We start from the raw sequence: 20,328 nt of genomic DNA, 5'->3' as shown, positions 1-20,328 counted from the left end.
TTTAGTTTTTGTTACGAACAGGAGCAGCACATACATCTCAGTATATGAGCTACGGAAAGATGTAAAAGAGCAATTACAGACCCTCTACAGCATCTTCCTTTCCATGAGGCTGAAAGTCCTTGTGAAGACCCCTTGCTCATCTTATAAATCCTTAATCATCATGATCAAGAGCTTAATTCCTTTATTTTGCAACTGGACTAGTCAAAGACAAAGTTTTTACTCTGTGGACCAAGGCTGAGTAGAAATGCCTGATCAAGCAGTATACTGCCAATAACCAAGGTTGATTTATCCCTGGAGAATCACAATTACCCTTTGTCTCCAGACCCATAGCTCATCTACAGACCATGACCCACAAGGGGCCAATTCCAACTAGATGAATACCTTAGAGCAAGCGTGCATATCACTGAGTGTGAGCTAAATATAATCCTAATCAAATAAAAGTGAAATGTTTTTCTTAGTACCACTCTGTAGCTAATAGAATAACTTCAAAAGTCAACAGATCCTTATCATCTGGAACCTGAAAACCAATTAACTTCTTATTGTTGCTTTAAGAAGTAACTAGTATAGCAATGAAAGATGATAATGTTACTTAGCACTTACAGCACTTTTCATCTTCAAAGTGTTTTGCAAACATAAACTAATTAATCTTCCCAATATGCCTGTGAGGTGGCTAAGTATTATTATTCCTGTATTACAGAGGGTAAAAAAAAACCCACCTCTGGCAGAAGGTTACGTGGTTAGCTCAAGGCCAAAAAATTATCCAGAGCATACATACTGGCACTGTATGCTGCTTACAGAAGTTGCCCACTCAAATCAGGCTGATACTGCAGGTGGCCATGTTTTAGCATAACAAAAAAAGTGTCTGTGATGACGACAATCAGGACACATCTGGCACTACAGTCACGAACATAAAACACTAATTCTAATAGCTGCCTTAGATTTTGAGAGAGAGCACTTGCAGTGTCACTGAATGGTGATTAATTTGCTCATCGGGAGATCACAAAGTCCCTTCTATGCCATTTCATACCTTCTTGTGAAAGTCTGCAAAACGGGCTGATTCAGTTCTATTGAGAGTCACTTGCCTCCTCAATAGTCAAAATCAGCTCATCAATAAGGCATAGGTAGTGGAAGGTCAAAAATGGTTTTAACTATCTATTCTTCCATTGCTTCAGACAGGTAAGTTTAATGTACTCAAGCTTTAGGTTTAAAATCATGACCATTTAAATCCTTTAATCCTACATTTGACATTTATGGTGACTGAAAACATTAATCATTTTGCTATCCAAATAACTCATTTTGAGCAGCTAGTATTTAAAAGCAATAGACTTTGGAGTCATATTACATTACGATAGAAGTTGCAATTAACGTTTCAGGTTTCTGAAGTCTTACAAATGTATCCCGACAGTGTTTAATAACTTAAATACTAAAGTAAAATTGTCGAAGCATATATATCACTGTTTCAGGTCCCTCTTTCACTGAATGGTGAGATTTTTCTAGCACCTAAATATAATTGTCACGGGAGTGTCAGCTGAATGACAGCTACGATACATCCACACAGTGCAATGTACTGTACATGGCTTTGCTTTTCAGCAACCTTGTGCCAGTGATCCAGCACATTGTGAAGGAAAGAAATTATTTTTCTTTGCTTGTTGGTAAACTCAGCCCGTTTTTGCAGCTCCAAGGAGTTATTAGGGCATTTATCCTAATTTAGGCACTTAAGCATTCTGGAAGAATAAAGGTACAAAGCCATGCATATAAGCACTTTCCCCTGCAAAACTAAAACGGGTAGCATGAAAATAAATCGGTGTTCAGGCTTGCTTGGATGACAATGAATTGTTCTGATTGATAAACACAGTGAACTCATTCTCACTGCCAGCTGAAGAGACCAAATAACTTTACCTGCAGGCTAAACTATAGCTGACTCAAGCTTTCAAAGAGGAAAAATTTAACAAAACCTGCACTACCTCATCGGGTCTTCTACTAGCAAAAGGTGTCCTGCTGCTCAGCTTTTCATCTCACACAGTTTTCAAACAGTGCTGTGATTATTTTGTATGAAAATTTGAACACGCACAAATCTGCAGTGCATCCTGCCACACGTGTTTGTGGGTCAGCCTCCCACTCCTGGGCAAAAACTCACTGACATGAAACATGAACCACTCTGTAGGGCCACCACACTGTCCTGCCACAACAAAATTCTTTGAAATGGAACAACTACTCCTTAAGAGGTATTGCATGTTCCTCTCTTCCCTTTAACATGTATCTGCTGGTAAATACATATTTTGCATGCCTGTATTCGTCTTACTAACTTAATGCACTTGTATAAAAAGTTTTCCAGTTCTTGTGAGTCCAGGTTGGATTCACGATCTCATTCAAATTATTTTCACAGTTATATTATTACTTCCAATTATTTTTTCCAAATGCTATTTAAAAAATACTACTTAGTTTCTGTATTTCTACCATCTTTCCCTCCCACTCCATAGTCATGTCACACTTTCAGATATTTTTGCACAGCAGTCTCCTATGTACATTATGTCACTTCACACAGCAGTTTAATTTTGTAAACACAGGAATTTCTCTCTGTACAGAGAAATTCAACTTTATACTGTCAGTTTTAATCCTGAATTCAGCAAGATACTTGGGTATATTCCAAAATACAAGCATTTAGGCTGCTGAATTCACTTCAAGAAGTTAAACATTTAAACCAGGCTGCTCATTATAGTTGGATACTTTGAAGCATAAGAAAATAGGTGCCTTCTTCCTCCCTAACACATAACAGCAAACAATCACGTCATCACACCTTGGGAAGTCAACAGTCGTTCATGGTGCTTCATCCATTGTCAAGGATAAGATTAGGTATCTTCTCAAACATGCAATATAAAATTTAGTATCTAGTTTAAAAATACTTTTAACAAAAAATAAAGCTCACGGTCTTCATTTGCATGGCTAGGTGCAGAGTTTAATTATTTACAGACTTACAATTTTTTCAAACCTTATGTGAGGATTAACAACAAAGTGAAAATAAATAACTAAATTAGAAGTTCTAAAAATAGTAGGCTAAATAATCCTTGTCTAAAGAGTTTAAAAACAAAACCAGTCTTGCAACAGATGAAGGGGCTTGAGGACAAGGGAAGGAGACCACTGTAGGGCTTATCTCTCTTCAACATTAACTGAAAGCGTGTTGCCTAGATGAAGTTACAGTTTCCTAAACAAGCATACCTGCTCTTCCAGTCTTATCAACTGGGTTTCAAAATTAACAAGATAATCCCAGTTATATAGTAAAATATTTGAATTTATTATATGTTTTAAATTATGTTTTAAATGCTGTTTTTAGAATTACAATGACAAACACGCATTTTTAGGCTCCTATTTCTATTTATGCAATTAATCTCAAGCAACAGAAATTCAACACACAAGGAAAAAAGATTCTGTGACCAGAACTGACAATTGGAGAACTTCCTCTCCACAAGTGAAGATCTCCTGGGATGAAGCTACCACTGAACAGGGCACATCTATCTCAGCCATAAAAACACACTGACGTTTTTAAGTTGTGCCACATTTGAGAGACTTGGGAAACTCACGTAACTGCTCCAGCAGACACTGGAAATTTGATATTGTTATTTTGCATAGTCTGGGAGAAAAAAAAATTAAACACTGGTCACAATTTATTTTAAAAATTAATTTTGAATTAAAGGTCTTAATTAAAACTTGCTTTTTTTACTTATAGATCTATTTCCTGATGATTCAGCAGGCTAGAATGTAATTAGACTGTCAACAAAGTCACTATTTCTAGACAGAAGGGGGGGGGAATAAATACAGGGAAGCGTGTTTTATATATTATTTAAAAACCTTTGGAATGACCTTGAACACCTTTTCTGCACAATGCTTCCAGTGCCAGAAGCAGTAAATTCTTTCAGTCAAAAATGAATCAAAGGAACACACTATCTAAGACTGCAAAACAAGCCCTTTATAACCTGACCCTATCAAAACTGTAGGTAGTCCCCAAAGGTGCTAAACCAGCACGCATTAGAGGAAGCCAATAAGCCATACAAAGAGAATTGAAAGAACAATGAGGAAAATCAAATGGGCACAGATGACAGTGCTGAGAGCACTGAAAGGTGAAGATGACACTACACATCCCAGACTGCCATTTTAGACCTATAGACATGTAATTTATTGCATAATGGGCAATAAGTATTAGCTAAACATGTGCTTTTCCAAAGAAAATGAAGGGCTAAAAAAACCCTAACCGGTGCACCATTGTATGAGACATGCCAGGCTACATAACTTCTTTCATTTCATTATTGCTATTTAAAAAGAACAGTACTGTATTCAGGCAATAGTTTATGACTTCGTTAAAGAAATGCTGCCTATTTGGATATAATGTTGTCACTAGTACTAAGAAAGTGTCTAGAGTACAGGTCTTAGAAAACTTCTTGATTTTACCTCATTAAAGTAATGAGATCAAGGTGACTAATGACTTAAAAATTTGAAAGTAGTCATGACCTGAAGTTTCAACACATCACAAAAACTAAAAATACACAGCAGAAAGCAGACAGACTACACTAGCAGCAAGCCTCAGTTACATGAGCCTAAGAGAAATATTTTTATTCCCCTTGCAAACATTTGTAGGCAAAAAAGTCAACACCATCTGCCCAGCTCTAATTCTAATGTAAAGTTATTCTACTTGGAACAAAGAAAAACCACCAGTGGGGAAAATATTTTTAAACATTTCTAAAATTAAAACTAAGGACTTCCTCACAGGGAAGAAGCCTTCTTTTTCTATCCGTAAATCTATTCTTGTTACCTCATAAAAGAGATGATAGCTTTATAAAGAAGACCGAGTCGCAGGTTCATACAGCTCTTGGCTTAGCTTTATCCTTTTTTAGATAGCTGGGCTGCAGTACTCCCCACGTTTAATAGCATTTTTCCTCCTCTCCTTATATAAAGTAGTTTAGTTGTGGAAATGCCAATTCCAGAGACTGCAGTTTTGAATCCAAAAGTGATGCACAAGTGCTGAACCCTAACTGGAGCCAAGTGCAATCTACCAGAATCACTGAGGTCCAAAGTGACCTCTTGAGATCATCTAGTCCAAACCTTCTGCTCAAGTACGGTCAGCTACAGCAAGTTGCCCAGGACCATATCCAGTCAGGTTTTGAGCATCTCTATGGATATTTAGATCTTCCATGTGCCTCCAGTCCTGGACTCAGAAACTCAACAGTGTGGTTTAGCAGCTTGTTCACATCTGTTTAAGTATCATCTGGGTAGGTATCCACTAAAAAAATGCCCCAACTAACCCAAACGCATTAATCATGAACTAATCTACCTTACTCACTGTACAGTGCTCTGTTACTGCCCTTGTAGGCTAAAAGATAAAGGCACTGAGCTAATGCATTATTTGTATGCTCATCTATACATACTGAGTTTCCCCAAACCTGTTCATAGGGTTTGGCCTTCTTGGAGCAGCTGCATTTGTTTATTTTGATTCATTTTGAAGCTATTTACATTTTAGTTATATTGGATTGACGAACTTTTTGGCAATCTGTTAATGAGTTGAATTTATGCTGGTGCTCCAGCTTTTAAACTTTAAGGCCTGAATACTTCACACTTGAGTCTGCTATGTTGTCACTGACCCATTGCCCAACATGGGCTGTTTACTTAACCTTTCCATGCATCATATATTATTTCTTTCAAAGATGCTTTCCCACCTTTGTAAAACATTTAGGGAGATACAAGTGAAGCATACTATGTGTGTAGAGTATTATTAAAACTGATGAAACTGGTATAACAACAGCTCTTCCTGCAGCAAGATTGCCTTGTTACTTGGTACTAATGAATTATACACTCTGAATTAAAATATCTTGCTTACCTTGTCTGGTGTACTCATCTGCTTCTCTGTGGACCAAGTCTTTTACCCGGTTTCCATACAGCAACCTAGAGGAATCATGATCGAAAGCTTTCAAGGTTTCACTGGAGCTGTAAGACTTCTGCGTAGGCACTCTGCACTCCTCATTTTCTGTGGAAGAATTTGTATAGCGCCGTTCCTTGTCCCGTCTGCTCTTTGTCAGGGAGCAATAAGGCCTACGTTCCTTCACATCCATACTTCATTCCTTCTCTGTGCACATCAGTCCAGCTTATTTGAAAGTCTTCTCTACATTCAGCTTACATTCACCTACAACAAAATTAGAAAGACAACCGGTGATGTGTTGCAATGTTCTCCAATTGCTGTCATTGCTTCCTAACTGCCCGGAAGAAAAAAACTGCTGATCAACAATGGGCAAGACCCACTTCCCAGAGTTCCATGCATGAGCTACCTTGATCAAAAAAAAAAAAAAGCAAAGAAATTCTACTGAACACTGCCACAGTACTTCTCATTTTTATACAACAGATTAGAATATCAAAAGCAGACTGAGAACTGGGTGGAAAAAACGTAGATTTTCAGCTTTAAGAATGTGTTATTTGCCTAAAGTCTATCTGTAGGGAAGTTGTTTTCTTTTGAGAAGGATGCATGCTTTAATGGCAAGTCTGACTTCTTTCTGCTGGTCAGAAGTTTCTCATTTTAATGTCTGTTTTTTATATACAGACTTCTATAACTCCTTACTGTCATTTCTATTCTAAGAGAATTGTTCTCATCAAGAACATATACACATAATTTCACAGCAAGATACAAAAACATTATAGGTGATATGCAGGAAGACTCCTCCAAGGCTGTATATTCTATATAACTTGTGATAGAAAGCAAGTATCTATTTGATTTTTAAATGGCAGTCAGAAATAGTTTTTCCTTCCCTCAAGTTTTTAAAGGAATAATACAGTAAGAATCTTATTTCTATTACTATTTATTGTTATTTACTGTTTCATTCCACTTAGTTTTCAAAACAAGGCTTCTCAGTTTCATCTGTTGGGTCCTGCACACTTAACCAAAATATCTACATTTCTGACAGAGTAAGAAATAGTTTGGAAATTTTGCCTTTTTTTTTTTAAAAAAAAAAAACAAAAAGTGCTAAAATAAAGAATATAATTTTTATCTTTCAACAGCTGACAAAACATCTAAATGAAGAACAGTTTGGATTATTTTAATTCTTCGCAACTGCACCTGTTAACCAAGGCCTTGGAATTTCTTGTTTAACTCCTTATACATTATATTAGGGTTCTCTCCTTTATCTCAAGGAGACCTTTCTCCTGGGTGCTCCCCTCAATTTAAAGTACTTAAATACCACAACTGATTATTTTACAAACTCCTATCAGTCAAGTCCTTTGTGATGTAGAATTAAAATGACAGTTTACAGCACACATCACCAAGCAACAGCCAACTACATTTGCACTCTGTTCAGCAAAATCAAGGTTGCTTTAGAACTCTTCACCTATTTCACTTAAAATATTTAATATCAAACAAACTCATTCGTTGTCACTCCTGAAAAGATTTTGAGAGATAATTTAATTTACTACAGAACCTTAATTCACGTTTGAAATGGCAGCTGGTCTTCTATCATTCTGTTTTGAAATTCTCCAAAAAGCCCTTGCATTTCTTGACCTGAGTGAATCTTGATTTAGCTAACGCACAAAGCTACAAAGCCTTCCATTTAAGCAAACTCTCAACTTTTGGAAATGTAATAAATATAGAAAAGTGGTTAAATAAAACTAAAATATTTGTACATGATCAGAAAAAAACCCTGTTTTATGACAGAATAGTTTATTAAATTCATTACTATTTAGATGTTTGCATGCCCATGTAGCACATTTTTTAGTTTGAGATGCTTAGATTTTAAAATATTTTATTGACTAATGAATGCAAGTTCCTTCCATCTAAAATCAATTTTCTAAACATTTTATAATTTTATAATTATATAGTATTTATTAACACTAAACTGAATCTTGATTTTAAAAACCACTATTAACAGAAATACACAGGTATTCTTTTGCAGTGTAAAGACTTCATGTGGAAGTACACCTCCCCCTTCATCTAAGCATTTCAAGACTTTAAAGGGCCACTAATTCCTAATGTCTCTAAATTGTGCCATGGGAAAACTGACATACGCTATTCATCAAAGATTAAATAATTTCGGGTTTTTTTCCAAGTTCCCAAGCTCCTTTGTAATAAAAAAAAAAAAAAAAGAACCCAAACCCTTCTTTGCACAATTACTTTGTTACTATACCAAGCTAAAATCCTCAAAGATTTAATCTATGCTGTAGCATGAGGAAGTACTGATCTGCTTCCCACAGAAGTCAGTGAATTCACTAGAACTTCAAAAGGCAGTTTTCTGGGTTATCTGTTGCCTCCTCAGGCAAAGAATGAAAAGGTTAAAAAAATACAAGCTGTTTAATAGCACCGCATTATGGAGACACTTTAACAGTGATTACACTGCAACAATAATGAAGACTAGAGGATTTTTTGGTGGGCATTTTTGGAAAAAAAAAAAACAACCACCAAACCCTAAACAAAACAAAAAACCCAATGACCAAAAAAACCCCCAATCCTTTAAGATTTAAGAACCTCTCCTTTTTGATTCTAGCTTTAGACCACACACCTGTTTACCTTCAGTAACCTTGAACTTTAGAAATTAATCGTATCTCTCAGCAAGTTTTAGGAAACACTTAACATCCTCAGGCTTACGCCTTTGGAGTTATTTCATCAGTGAAATAATACACACGTCTGAAAGAAGGAAACAGAATAAAAGCTATCTTAAAGATCTGTCTACAAATAACTGTTCTCTACCATGACCAGAACACACAGAGAGAACACTAACATATTTGCAGAATACAGAAATACGTATCACTGTTAACATTTAAGTAGTAAGCCAGCAATGACAAGTCAAACAAAGGCAGACTCGCAGATAGCTTTACAAGATCTGAACCGTAAATCTTATTTCTGTGGTGGGATGTTTTACAGTCTCAGGACTGCACAGGACTGACTTGTCCCATCATGAATTCCCGCCCCCACCCCCCTTAAAACAAACAAAAAATAAACCACCACAAAAACCAACAAAACCTCACCCCAAACTTTAGAGAAATTTTCAAATACTGAGAAGAAGAAAAAAACCCAAACTGTCAGTTATTGCATCTGCTCAGCTCCTTTCTTAGGAAGATCACTGTCGTTAAAATATTAAGAAGTTTTCCCACTCAAATCTTCAGATTTAAATGAACCACTGTTGAACAAATCTGAACATATTTCATTTTTTTCTTCACCTCTCTTTCCTGTAACATAAAAGCTGCATCCCAGGGGGAGTTACCCAAATGCACTGACTAGCTTTCTTTACTATGCCTTAGAAGAAGCTCAGATGAAATATTGGTAATGAGTACAATACAAACTCAAGGGAACACAGCAACTAATTTGACGCATGAGCAGTTTTTTTGACAAATCAGATTAAAATTTTAAACCAAATAAAATTAAATTTATTTTGTGACATGTTACAAAAACACTTGCCTTCATCTGCAAGTAATCTTTGCCCATATGTCAATATTTATGGTCCATCTAATAGCTTCGCTCCAATTAAATGAAAGAATTTTCATAGAGCAATATTTACAAAGCTATTGAACTACTAACTCACCCACTCACAGAAGGATGTCAAAACAGCTGTGCTAAATGCTGTTATACATTGTATTACAAGCTAATGTGAAATAGCCTGCATATACGGAAGAAAATCGAAAAAGATTTTGCTAGTGCATGCCACTACTTCAAATTTCTGTCTAATGCTTTTCTAAGTATAAAACCTGAGGATGCTCATCTGTGTCACTGAGCACTGGGATGTCCCATGACCTTTTCAGTGATCTGTCCAGTGTTACAGGCTCCTAGCTGGATTAAACTGGAGAGTATACGCTAATCACCAGACTGACATGTCAGCTCTTATACAGTCATGCCCATCCCATTCGTGTACATAGCTTAGCTGATTGCAGCCTCAGACAGACTGCACTTCCCCGTGTCACTCCAGATTTTAAAAACAGTTCAAAACCATAAAGAGGAGATGCTTGCTTTTAAACTAATACTCATATATTTCTTTTAACTTAATTTAGAAGGGAAGCAGGAGAACCAGAGAAGCATTTCTTGTACGTGACCAAGTCATTGGGACCATAGCTCACTCCCTTATATGCCAAGCTACTTTGAAGACCTCTGACATCATTAGCACATTTAGTACAATATTTAATTAGCAAGTCAGACAATGTACATACAAATAATAATTAAAACAAGTAAATGATCAAAATTCTTTCTTTCTCTCTAAGCGTTGTAGAGACCCCATGTGTAAACACCAAAATGGAGCACAAGGCGTACTCATACACAAGTGCTGAAGCTACCGTGGGAGCTTTGATGACTAAGTCTCAGATACACACAAACCTGAATGATGCAGTGGTAGAACTTTTACACTATATTTAAAATTCCCCAGGACAGCCTTTTAGCAGCTCCTCTTAACCACCTATTGCAATGTGAAATAAAGTCACTGTAGTGAAAAAGGAAAACAGTTACTTACCTTTTTTTACAAAAAAGAGCCTCAACACTGAAGCCCTACACTGCAATATAGGAAAAGTACAACAGACATAAAATGTAGTATATATTTTAATTGCCAAGAGGTAAACGAGGCTTTAGGGTCATGCTACAGTGTGTTACCTAAAACACCCAGCTACAACTTTAGCATGACTGCAGGCCTTTTAAACTGTTATGGAAAATTATTGCATTTAATTCAGCAGCTTCAACTCCACGTTCCCCAAAGGGTTATTACCATTTGGCAAGAGGATGGCAATCCTGCCTAACATACACAGTGTTGCCTCCCCATCTCTCATTCGGAGAACCTTCTTCCAGCATTAAACCTGGTTCAGTGAACACCAAGGTAACTGATTAGGAAGTCTAAATATACCTCAATATTTTATGCCCTTTGATATCTAAAAAGCTACATAGGCATGAAGTAGTAAAAAGGTAAAAAAAAGTTTGTTACCAAAATGAAGAGATAATTGTATAGAAAAGATTATGTCACTGCTTGGGTCAATTTATGGAACTACTATAGTGTGTATTATGTTCCCTTTCAAGGCGTATATCCATTTCAGACATCTCAAAACATACAAAGCAGAAACAACTAGTTTTGAGAATAGCAAGTCATTAATATATACAGTGCTGGGATGGAAAAGGTTTTGAAAATGAGAGGATAAAGCTAGTAGATTTCTTTATTACAGAAGAACAGTTACAGAGTACGAAATACTGTTATACGGAAGGCCTAACAAGACCTCTCCTAATCAGCCTCGCAAGAAGGGACCACAAGGTAAGCAGCATGCTTCTCAGAGCAGAGCCCTTCTTCCCTCCCCGAGGACAGCAAAACAGAGTCAGGGAACGAACTTATGTGTTACATACCACAGCCTTCCCTCTCAACACCTAAATCTAACAATTTCAGCATTCCTAACAATGATAGTATTCCCAGCTGCATTCAAAAGCCTGCATTATTATTTTTATTGAATTACTATTATTTTTATTACTAATTACCATTATTACAAACTAAGATCATTGATCCCTCCACATTGATCCCTTAATACAAGCACAGTCTGAACACTTGCTTAGATTAGTAGCAAACTTCTTTTCATGATACACTACTACATAAACACACGCAGTAAAAGAATCATAAGACTTTTGGGAAAAGAAGCAGGTTTGAACTTCTGCCTGAAATAAGAGCAGAGGATTTTATGGGCTGTGAGTCAAGACCATACCTATTCTCAGCATTGAAAACAGTTGCTGAAAACAATGTCTAAGTAGTGCTGCTGAACAGAGGTATTACTGCAAGTGTCATTATTTTAATTTAATCATATTTTCCTTTTAATCTGTATTTGTTTACTAATGTAAATATTACATTAGTTACAATTTGCACTAGATATAGTACTTGCATGCCTCAACAGCAAAAGAACAAAGCAAATTCAGCTGATATATATAACAAGTAGATTAAAAAGCTGAAGTGCAATATGCCGAAATTAAGAATATCTCCTCCCACAAAAAATACAATTCATACAACTAATCACCCATAAAACCTATTACAAACAAATACTAAGAAAAATTCAAAAGGCATAGAAGAGTGATGAAATTTCCACTTCAATGGCTGATAAAGTGAGGTATGTCAGAAATCAACTGAGCTGGAAAAATGACACTTTGAAGAGGTACTTAGGATGATCTGTAGCCATAGTATGCCATTAGTCAAACTGATGACTCTTAATACATGGACATTTCAGGTCATCATATCTAGAAACTCATTCTTAATACTAAAAGTCTGTCTTCCAGCACAGAAACTAGAGAGGATGCACCCGAAGTCAGCATTCTTAAGAGGGAGTGGGAAACAGATGGCCTGTCAGACAGGCAGTTCACAAACCAAAATTTTAAAAAAAGCCTTCTTAAGTCACTAACCCTACGTTTTAGAATTAAATTACAAATGAAAAAGAAGGGGCGGGGGGGAAGAAGAAGAAAAAGGAAGACTAGTGAAAAATACTGTGTTTTCTTCAAGCATTTTTCTGAGTCAGTCAGGGGAACAGGACGCTCTTATCTACCATCACTACAGGAGGTAATGTGAATAAAATGTTACTTTACATAGTCTACCTGAAAATCTCAACTTCATTAGAGACAAAAGAAACAACCAATAAACGTACTCTATGTTCATTATAGATGTTTCTTTCAATAAGAGTCAGGAAAATTAGCAAGATAAAAGAGTTCTACAGGGTCCTGGATAGTCAGAAGTTGATGTTTGCATAACAATTTTGCTGCTGCTACTTAAAACTAAAACCCTTGTAGGGGACAACACCACCTCATGCCTTCCCTCATATCGGTGGAAAGAGATGATGCACTCTCTATAATGATGGGAGTAGTGGGAGTACTTCTCCGGATGGCATTTTCCTGTGAAGGTATGAAGACCATAGAGCAGCATTTGAGATGGAGCTACAGCTATTTCTGCTTGCTGGAAGCCCTCCACACAGTAAGGCCGCAAACCTTCAGAAGAGAAAACCAAAAATAGCCATAAGCTGGCTATGCATGCATACAGCCTGGGGCTGTGCTGGCTATTAAACTACCAAGCAGGCTCTGCAGAAAAATATAACTTTCAAGGATAAACTGCTCCGTGAACAAGAACAGACTCTTCGGAGGAACTCAGTACAGGGTTATTTCTGTTCCTCCTTGGGAGGAATGGTTTGCAGGAACTGTCATGAACTCTGATCTCGAGAGGAAGTGTCTGCCTCTAATTTGGGGGATTTGAATGTGTTTTATCTTGAAGGGCTGAGAGAGCTAAGTGAGAAAGAGAACACGAAGACCAAAAGAGTGAAATTATGTGGTGTGCTCCTGTAGAAAGAACGAGGGTGAGGATATGTGATGGAAAGTTGGAGAGGCAAAGGAAGTTAAGTGAGCAGAAATGCTGCAGTATAAAGAAAAAGATTAGCACCAAAAAGAGCTCCGGACAGAAAGTGGATGGAGACAATCATTAGCACTCAGCATGGCAACACTGGGGAGAAGTGACACAGCAAGCCTAGAAAGACAGAGGTGTTTAAGAGGAAAAAACAAGCAGAGGAATAGAACAGAAAACTTCAGAAGGGAGTAACTTTGTGCCTCACTTACTTCAGAGCAAAGTAATAAACTATGAGAGAGTCAGCACTGGGTAATTCATTATTCAGCAGCAACTAAAAAAGCCTAAATACTTTCCTCCACTCCTTTAAACTTGAAGTTCATCCTTAATGCCATTATCTCCTTCCCTCCCCACCTCTCACACATGATTTCCAACCCCACCCCTCCCATGTTCTTACTCAACCTATCTCAATGGTCCCCTGATTTATGTTAATATAAATCCTTCTTGAATGATACCTCCCAAGTTTACTTCTGCACCTGGTCAGAGCTCTTCCACACAGTCCACTTTTGTTCTCGAACAAAGCCGCAGCAATCTAGGGATTTTTAAAACTAAAACTAGCGGGATGGAGAACCCGACAGGAAGAACATGCAACAAGCCATGAGCACCAGCAAAGGTGCAACAGTTCCCGAGTCCCCAAGCAGAGAGCACAGCACAATGGTTTCTGCATTTCTGTTTGGAGAACAAAGCTATCGGTGTGTCAGCTTCACCATCTGAACAGGCTGTCGATCATTCAACTCCCCCTTCGACAACTCAGAGTTAATTTCAAACAGTTTGACAGTAGTAAGGTTTCAAAAATAATACATCTCGAGTCACTACAAGGGAAATGAAGTATATTACATGTGACATGCAAGAGTTGGGCATATAGTCACAAGGCTAAGCTGCAAATAGCATTGTGAAGGTGTCTGGAAGTGAAAGGGGGACCTGAGGAAACTGCAGTGAGGATGTCACTGAGGACACACAGGAGAGGGAAGAAAGAATAGCATGTGGTAGGTGCTGAAGCTATTGCTGTGGTCACATGACATGGGATACACATGCACCATGAGCCTTGGTTTCCATGTACAGCTTCTCATAGCGAAAGTCCACACAAACAAGGAGACATTCACACGAAGATTCTTCTCTTCACAGTGATCTGACGGGTAACCAGATTTTTCAGTCCTAGTCACATTATAATTAGGATACTGTTGCAGCCTGGAAACCTGAAGAATTATTTAGTGACTCACCTCAACAGACAGTGACAAGTAAGATGTATAAGGCATACTGCCAATTTTTTTTTATGGTCAAGAACTCTGTTTTGTTCAAACTTATCTCTTTGCCCCCCTCCCCCCGACTTTCTCAAAACAGCAACAAATCAAAAATGCACAGACACAAACAAGAAGAGTCCCAAACATCATGAAAATTCCCCACAGAAACATGAGGAATACTGTAACACTATATACTCATACCGTCACAACATTCATTTAACACTCCTAAAACAGCAGTGTGAAAATTTATTAGCTAACGTCTACATAAACGTGTGGTAAAGCACTGTTTAACTTAAATTTACATTAGCAATCCCTACTACTGTATTTAACTATCCCATCTATTCAGACTCTATCAGCTGTCATGTCTTCCTCTATACTCCCTAGGTTCCTGCTTCCCTCTCTGCACAAGCCGTGTCCTCTTGTCACAACCCCTAATTGTCTCTTCTTCAGCACTATCCAACACCAGCAGACAGGAAATGCTGGAGGTTGTTTGCCCTGCTGGTTCACTTCCTTTCTGTAATCCTTGTTCTAAATCTCTTCCAAACCATCCCTTTCAGGGCATCAGATTTTAAGCCTTACCTTAAAGGTCATACAAAAGCTTTTTGTCCTGTAATCACCCCATTCCACTCTCACCTCCCAGGTTTTGTCTCCAATTTCAACAGAACTAAGACTTTGATTAGGGGAAACAAAAGAATAATGCATTTTAAAATATGTTCTTTGGCTATGTGAGACAAGATTTCCCACAGTACCTAGCAATTTTGTTCAAAGGACCATGTTTCTCTGAAAAGTGTTCACGCAGCCTACCCTGGCATGGCCCTAGCTGACTACCAACCAAGATCCTCTCTGGTAACAGTACTTAAAGAACAAACAATTAACCTTTAATAACGCAAAGCCTCCTTCGGGAAGGGAAGCAGGACAAAGAACCACCTCCTGCTGACCTCCTCTTCCACGGGTGTGTGTTACCTGTAGGTGTGGCACCCAGCTGTGCCACCTCCGTGTGCCGCCAAATTTCTACTGTGGGGTCGCAGCAGAGCTGCTGCTGGCAGAGCCCAATGACAGCACCCGGTCCACTGCATTCACATCTCAGAAAATACAGTCTCGACTTGTAAAAAATGTTTCATAGCCAGAAGACCCCAATTTTGCAAAAGAAGCACAAGCTTCTATAGTAAGTGTTGAGCAGCTTCACATAATGCTTTTGGAGGGCAGGGAAGTCACTTCTTTAAATCCTTTAAATTTCCACTTAAGATAACACTCAGAATTTCTTAGTACAATCATTGATTAAAAATCCTTCTAACTAAAGTAACAAATCACTTCAGCAATAGATCTGAAGGTGACCTTTAAAGGATGGGCAATTTCTATCCTTTAAAGAAGTTCTTAAAAAATAAATGGAAAGTTGTACTCCAAACACATGGACAATTAACTATAACTGAATAATGAAAATATTTAACAATTATCAATGAAATCCCTTTTTACCTAATATGAGTTTCTGGAGAAGCTCCACAGTTCAGTTACAACAGAACTAAAGTATACATAATTGTGTTTCTTACCAAGTAAGTTTAGCAAGCACAGGTTCAAGACTGAAAGCCAGGAACACTGCAGGCCTCGGCTCATTTACAGGACAAGGAAAGCACAAGCAGGACACGGAACAGAATCTTTCCCACAGTGACACTCAAGGTGCCTCAGACAAGTCCATATGGCCTGCCTAGGTGAATAAGCAAGGAGTTTAATTCCCATCCTGTTTCAAATATTTCCAATTCTGTTTTAATACAAAACAGAGTGGAAGTATCACTAATTCATTATTTCCATGGCCTTATACCCAATATAAAACTATTTGTGAATTTCTTTCTGTATAGTTAAGGACACAAACGTCATTCCAGTACAGCCTCTTCCAAGCATTAACTTTTTCCTGAATTGTCTGGATACTTGAGATATTTTTTGTGGGAACAGAAAGAGGGCATGAGGTGCACAAGAAGGCAGGATCTGGAAGATTTCTTGATCTACACAATAGAGTAGAGGGGCTCATATCCATCCTAAAGTGCTACCCTATAGCATAGTAGGAGGTCCAGGAAGTTCCTTCAATTGCACTAGCTACATTCAGAAACATTTAAACTTTTAGGAAAATTCTGATCTTTCCCTCCTACTCCCAAGGAGTGGACCAGGACTGAAGACATGGAGGCATCAGAAAGAAGAGAGAAAACACCTGGCACCTATACCTGAGCTTGGTGGCATCAAAATCTTGTCTCTGTATTAGCACAGCCGAGAAACACGCTTAAAAACTGACAGTACTGAGAGATCCAGTCAGTACTGAAAAGTTTTGCCAACACAGTTGAATTTACTAGAAGCCATAGCTTAAGCTAGCAAAATTTATTGTGCAGATGCAGCGATGCTGACAGAAGAGTGCACTTTTAAAACTACTGATGTAGATAAGCCCTGAGACTGGAGCCGGTCTGATGAATATCAGAGGCTGTTAACAGATCCAGGTGAAAGGATGAGCACACCCAGCATGGTGAATGAAGGGGTTCACACTGCTCAGCTATTATCTCCGGAGGTACTCCTCTTCGAGGGGTGGGGGGTGGGGTGTGGTCTCATTCAGCTGGGAATAATGAACAGTGTACTCCACATCTCCCAATTCATGCCAGACTGCCTGGTTCTGCTGCACAGGGAGCTGTTGGGCAGGATTAGTGATAAAATTCATGTGTGTGTAAGTTAATTGGGGTTTCCAAGAAGCAGGTGTCAGAAAGAAAAAATATTTAACCTAAGGTATATAACCTAAGGTATATTTGGGAGTTTATCTTTCATAAGGGGTAACAGGTAACAGAAGGGATAAAGGAAATCTTGATGTTCCTTTACATCAGTTAGGATCTGCATGTAACTGAATTTAAGTGTATGTAATCAAAGAACTCACACACAGAGAGCAAGTAGTGCAAACAAACAAACAAAAATAAACAACCCACAAACACAGCTGTAATACAGAAAGACAGACTTGCACAGAGAGTTTGAAACATAGTGACAGAGACTAGAGCAAAGCAGGTAAGAGATTGGAAAGGTGAGGAGACGTTTTATAGCTCTGTGGCCTGACTAGGCACATAACCATCAGATCTTAATTGATACGCAGATCTTGCTTCCCTAATGCTTAAAAAGCTTAAGTGAACATTACAAAAATAGTGAAATGTGTATGTGTGCATATAAATATATACACATATAAAAAGTAATGTTATATATACACACACACGTGTATATATAAATTAAAAACACCTATGAAGTACATGCTGTGGGGAAAGTATTATTAGAAGTCATCTTCTTGACTCTAAAATAACAAAAAACACTACGTAGCTAACCTAAGGCAAGCCAGCTTTGGAAATTTATGTCACTAATTTGACTCCCTTACCCCTTCAGCAATTGTATTTTCCAAAACACTTTAATGCTGATAATAATGAGTTCTTTATGGTAAAAGTGACCAAACCAAGATAACAGGGAGTACTGGAGGAAGGAACAAGGCAGGAATGTTCTTATAACTATTTAAGCTCCGTTTTTAAATACTGCCTCTTCCTCTTTCTCTGAAAAAAAACAGGGGCATCTCCCCCATGCAAATAAACATGGGAGGAAGTTTTTAAATTTAGGTGACAAAGCAATCAGTCAAAGGTGCAAAATGCCATCGTAGAGAAATTCTACACTGGTTTTGAAGCTAGAAAAACGTAAAACTAATTGCCTCCAAATGCCTTTTATCTATTTATTCAGTTAAAATAAAATTTATTATGGAAACAAAACAAGCATCACCAGTAACAGCAAAATATTGCTAGCTATGTATTACTCTGGTTGTCTTACCTGTTGTACCCACAGGGCTATGTTCTTGTGTACCTGAAGGAAAAATTACTAGCTTTTCTCAGAGGTGCCAGATTTATCAGGAGCTGCTGCCTCGGAGAGGAAAAGTACTCTCTATCAGCAAGTCAAAAACATTGCTGTGAGGCTGCATCTTCCACCTCCCATTTAAGCATTTAGTTACCTTTCACAACAACATGGCAACAGCAACAAAAACACTACTGGCTGGCACACAACTCTGGTTTAAAGGGCACTGACTGTCCTGCAGAATTGTTAAATTAGAGATTGTGTCATAGTGATTCAGTAACAGCTACCATATAAGGAACTAATGAAGTAGTATCTTACCTCACTAGGATGTCAGTCCTGAAAGCTTGAGCATACCGGTTCGGTGTTGCCACACTTGTGATAGGACACAATACAGTCTTCTTTGAAAACGATCTGTCAGTCTCAATTTCTAAATGCCTTACCCATAAAATCATGAAGCAGGTTGGCTTCATCAAACAAGGCATAATTCAGAGTCACAAAGCACCATTTGCCAGAAACCCAGTGATAAAATTCTAGAGTCTGGGTTTTCATGCAAGGACAGAAGAAAAGACTTGGGAGTGTTTTGAGGGAGTCCATGTTCTCCCTACTGACTGAAGAGCAAGCCAAAAGGATTTGGCAGATGCTTACAAGAAATTAAGCTGAAAACTTATTAAAAACCCAAAACAAACAGAACCTATTTTCTTGTGTTTTAAAAAAGGACGAAAGGGCAATAGCAACTGTAATAGCATTCCCTTCCCTCCTCTCCCCTTTGCAGATGCCCTCGTTCGAACGCTCATCCAAGAGGCACAAACCTGTGCTCCAGCGCTCCACAACCAAACAGGCCTGAATGCACACGGGATCATCCCACACTTCTCCTGCTGAAGCTCAGCCTTGGTGTGGCATGTAGGAGAGTCATGAAGCCAGGAGAGCAACAAGAAAGAGTTTGATAGGGTTTGGAGAAAATGAGAAGACTACCTTTTTCCCTTAGGCAGCACAGCATTAGTTTATTCCTTGTATCTGCTTTATCATTTTTAAAAAAAGATCTTTTTAGCCAGGTTTAAATAAGAAGATTCTGACCTGCAGCTATACTTCAGTCTGTTTCGAGTGCATTTGGTCATGTTGCCCAACACAATTCCTCAGACAGGAAATATGAGCCAGATGCTCATGATTTCAGGAAGCTTTAATCTAATTATATTTCTATATACAAAGTAGCCCAATATATATGATTCTTGCCAATGCTAGCGAAAGGCCAGTGCCTTTACACTGACCTGGCAGCACAGGGTCTCAGGAGCTGTCTGGGGTTGTCTTGACCTGAGCTGATTTTAACAGCTGCCAGGTGGTTGAGCAATTATTGCCTAGCCTGTCCCTGAAAATGCCATGGGGAAAGTCTGATGCCCCTCAGTAGTCACTGGGTAACAAAGAGAAGACCTCTATATCAGCTGAGGCTGGGGGAGGCTTTGGGGCAACTTTGAAAACCTCAGCTGGGAATTGATGAGAATAAAGCAGGCTACAATAAAATATATAAAACCAACCCCAAGTAGACCAAGATCAAGGAGGAAACCAGCCCCACCATGAATACCATGCTCCTTGTGGCCGAGGGCAGGGAATGCTGATGATTTCTTGGAAACACGTTCCCACATGCACCATTTTGTTTCCATCCTCACAACAAAGAGGAACACTGGAAGGGGTGAGTGTAACACCAAAAAGGCACTTGGAAGTTTTGTTTAACTATCTTAAATGTATTATTAAAGAGACTTTTCTACATTACTATGGGCTATTAGACTGTTAAAACATTAAAGAACTAAGACTTTCATAGTAGTCCAGTTATCTATGGCATTTGCCCTTTTATCTTAAGAAGATTCAGAGTGTATCAATAAAGTGCATCTTCCCATCCA

The 20,328-nt window shown here is 38.2% G+C and overlaps 1 protein-coding gene across 9 annotated transcripts in view; it reads right to left on the bottom strand.

Moving 5' to 3' along the window:
* Nucleotides 1-20,328, bottom strand: part of TENM3 (teneurin transmembrane protein 3) — a 416,806-nt gene that overhangs the window by 308,323 nt on the left and 88,155 nt on the right. For 8 of the 9 annotated variants that reach the window (XM_075091186.1, XM_075091189.1, XM_075091190.1 and 5 more), the window contains exon 2: nucleotides 5,867-6,169. In XM_075091186.1, coding sequence (XP_074947287.1) covers nucleotides 5,867-6,098 — 232 coding nt within the window. In that variant the 5' untranslated portion in view covers nucleotides 6,099-6,169. Of the gene's footprint in view, nucleotides 1-5,866; nucleotides 6,170-18,415; nucleotides 18,435-20,328 lie in introns of those variants that run through there. The other variant, XM_075091187.1, reaches the window with a different exon arrangement.

This window comes from Phalacrocorax aristotelis, chromosome 4, assembly GCF_949628215.1.
Source record: "Phalacrocorax aristotelis chromosome 4, bGulAri2.1, whole genome shotgun sequence".
NCBI classification, from domain to species: Eukaryota; Metazoa; Chordata; class Aves; order Suliformes; family Phalacrocoracidae; genus Phalacrocorax; species Phalacrocorax aristotelis.
The sequence above is the reverse complement of the archived record's forward strand: the minus strand, read 5'-3'. Positions and strand labels throughout refer to the sequence as shown.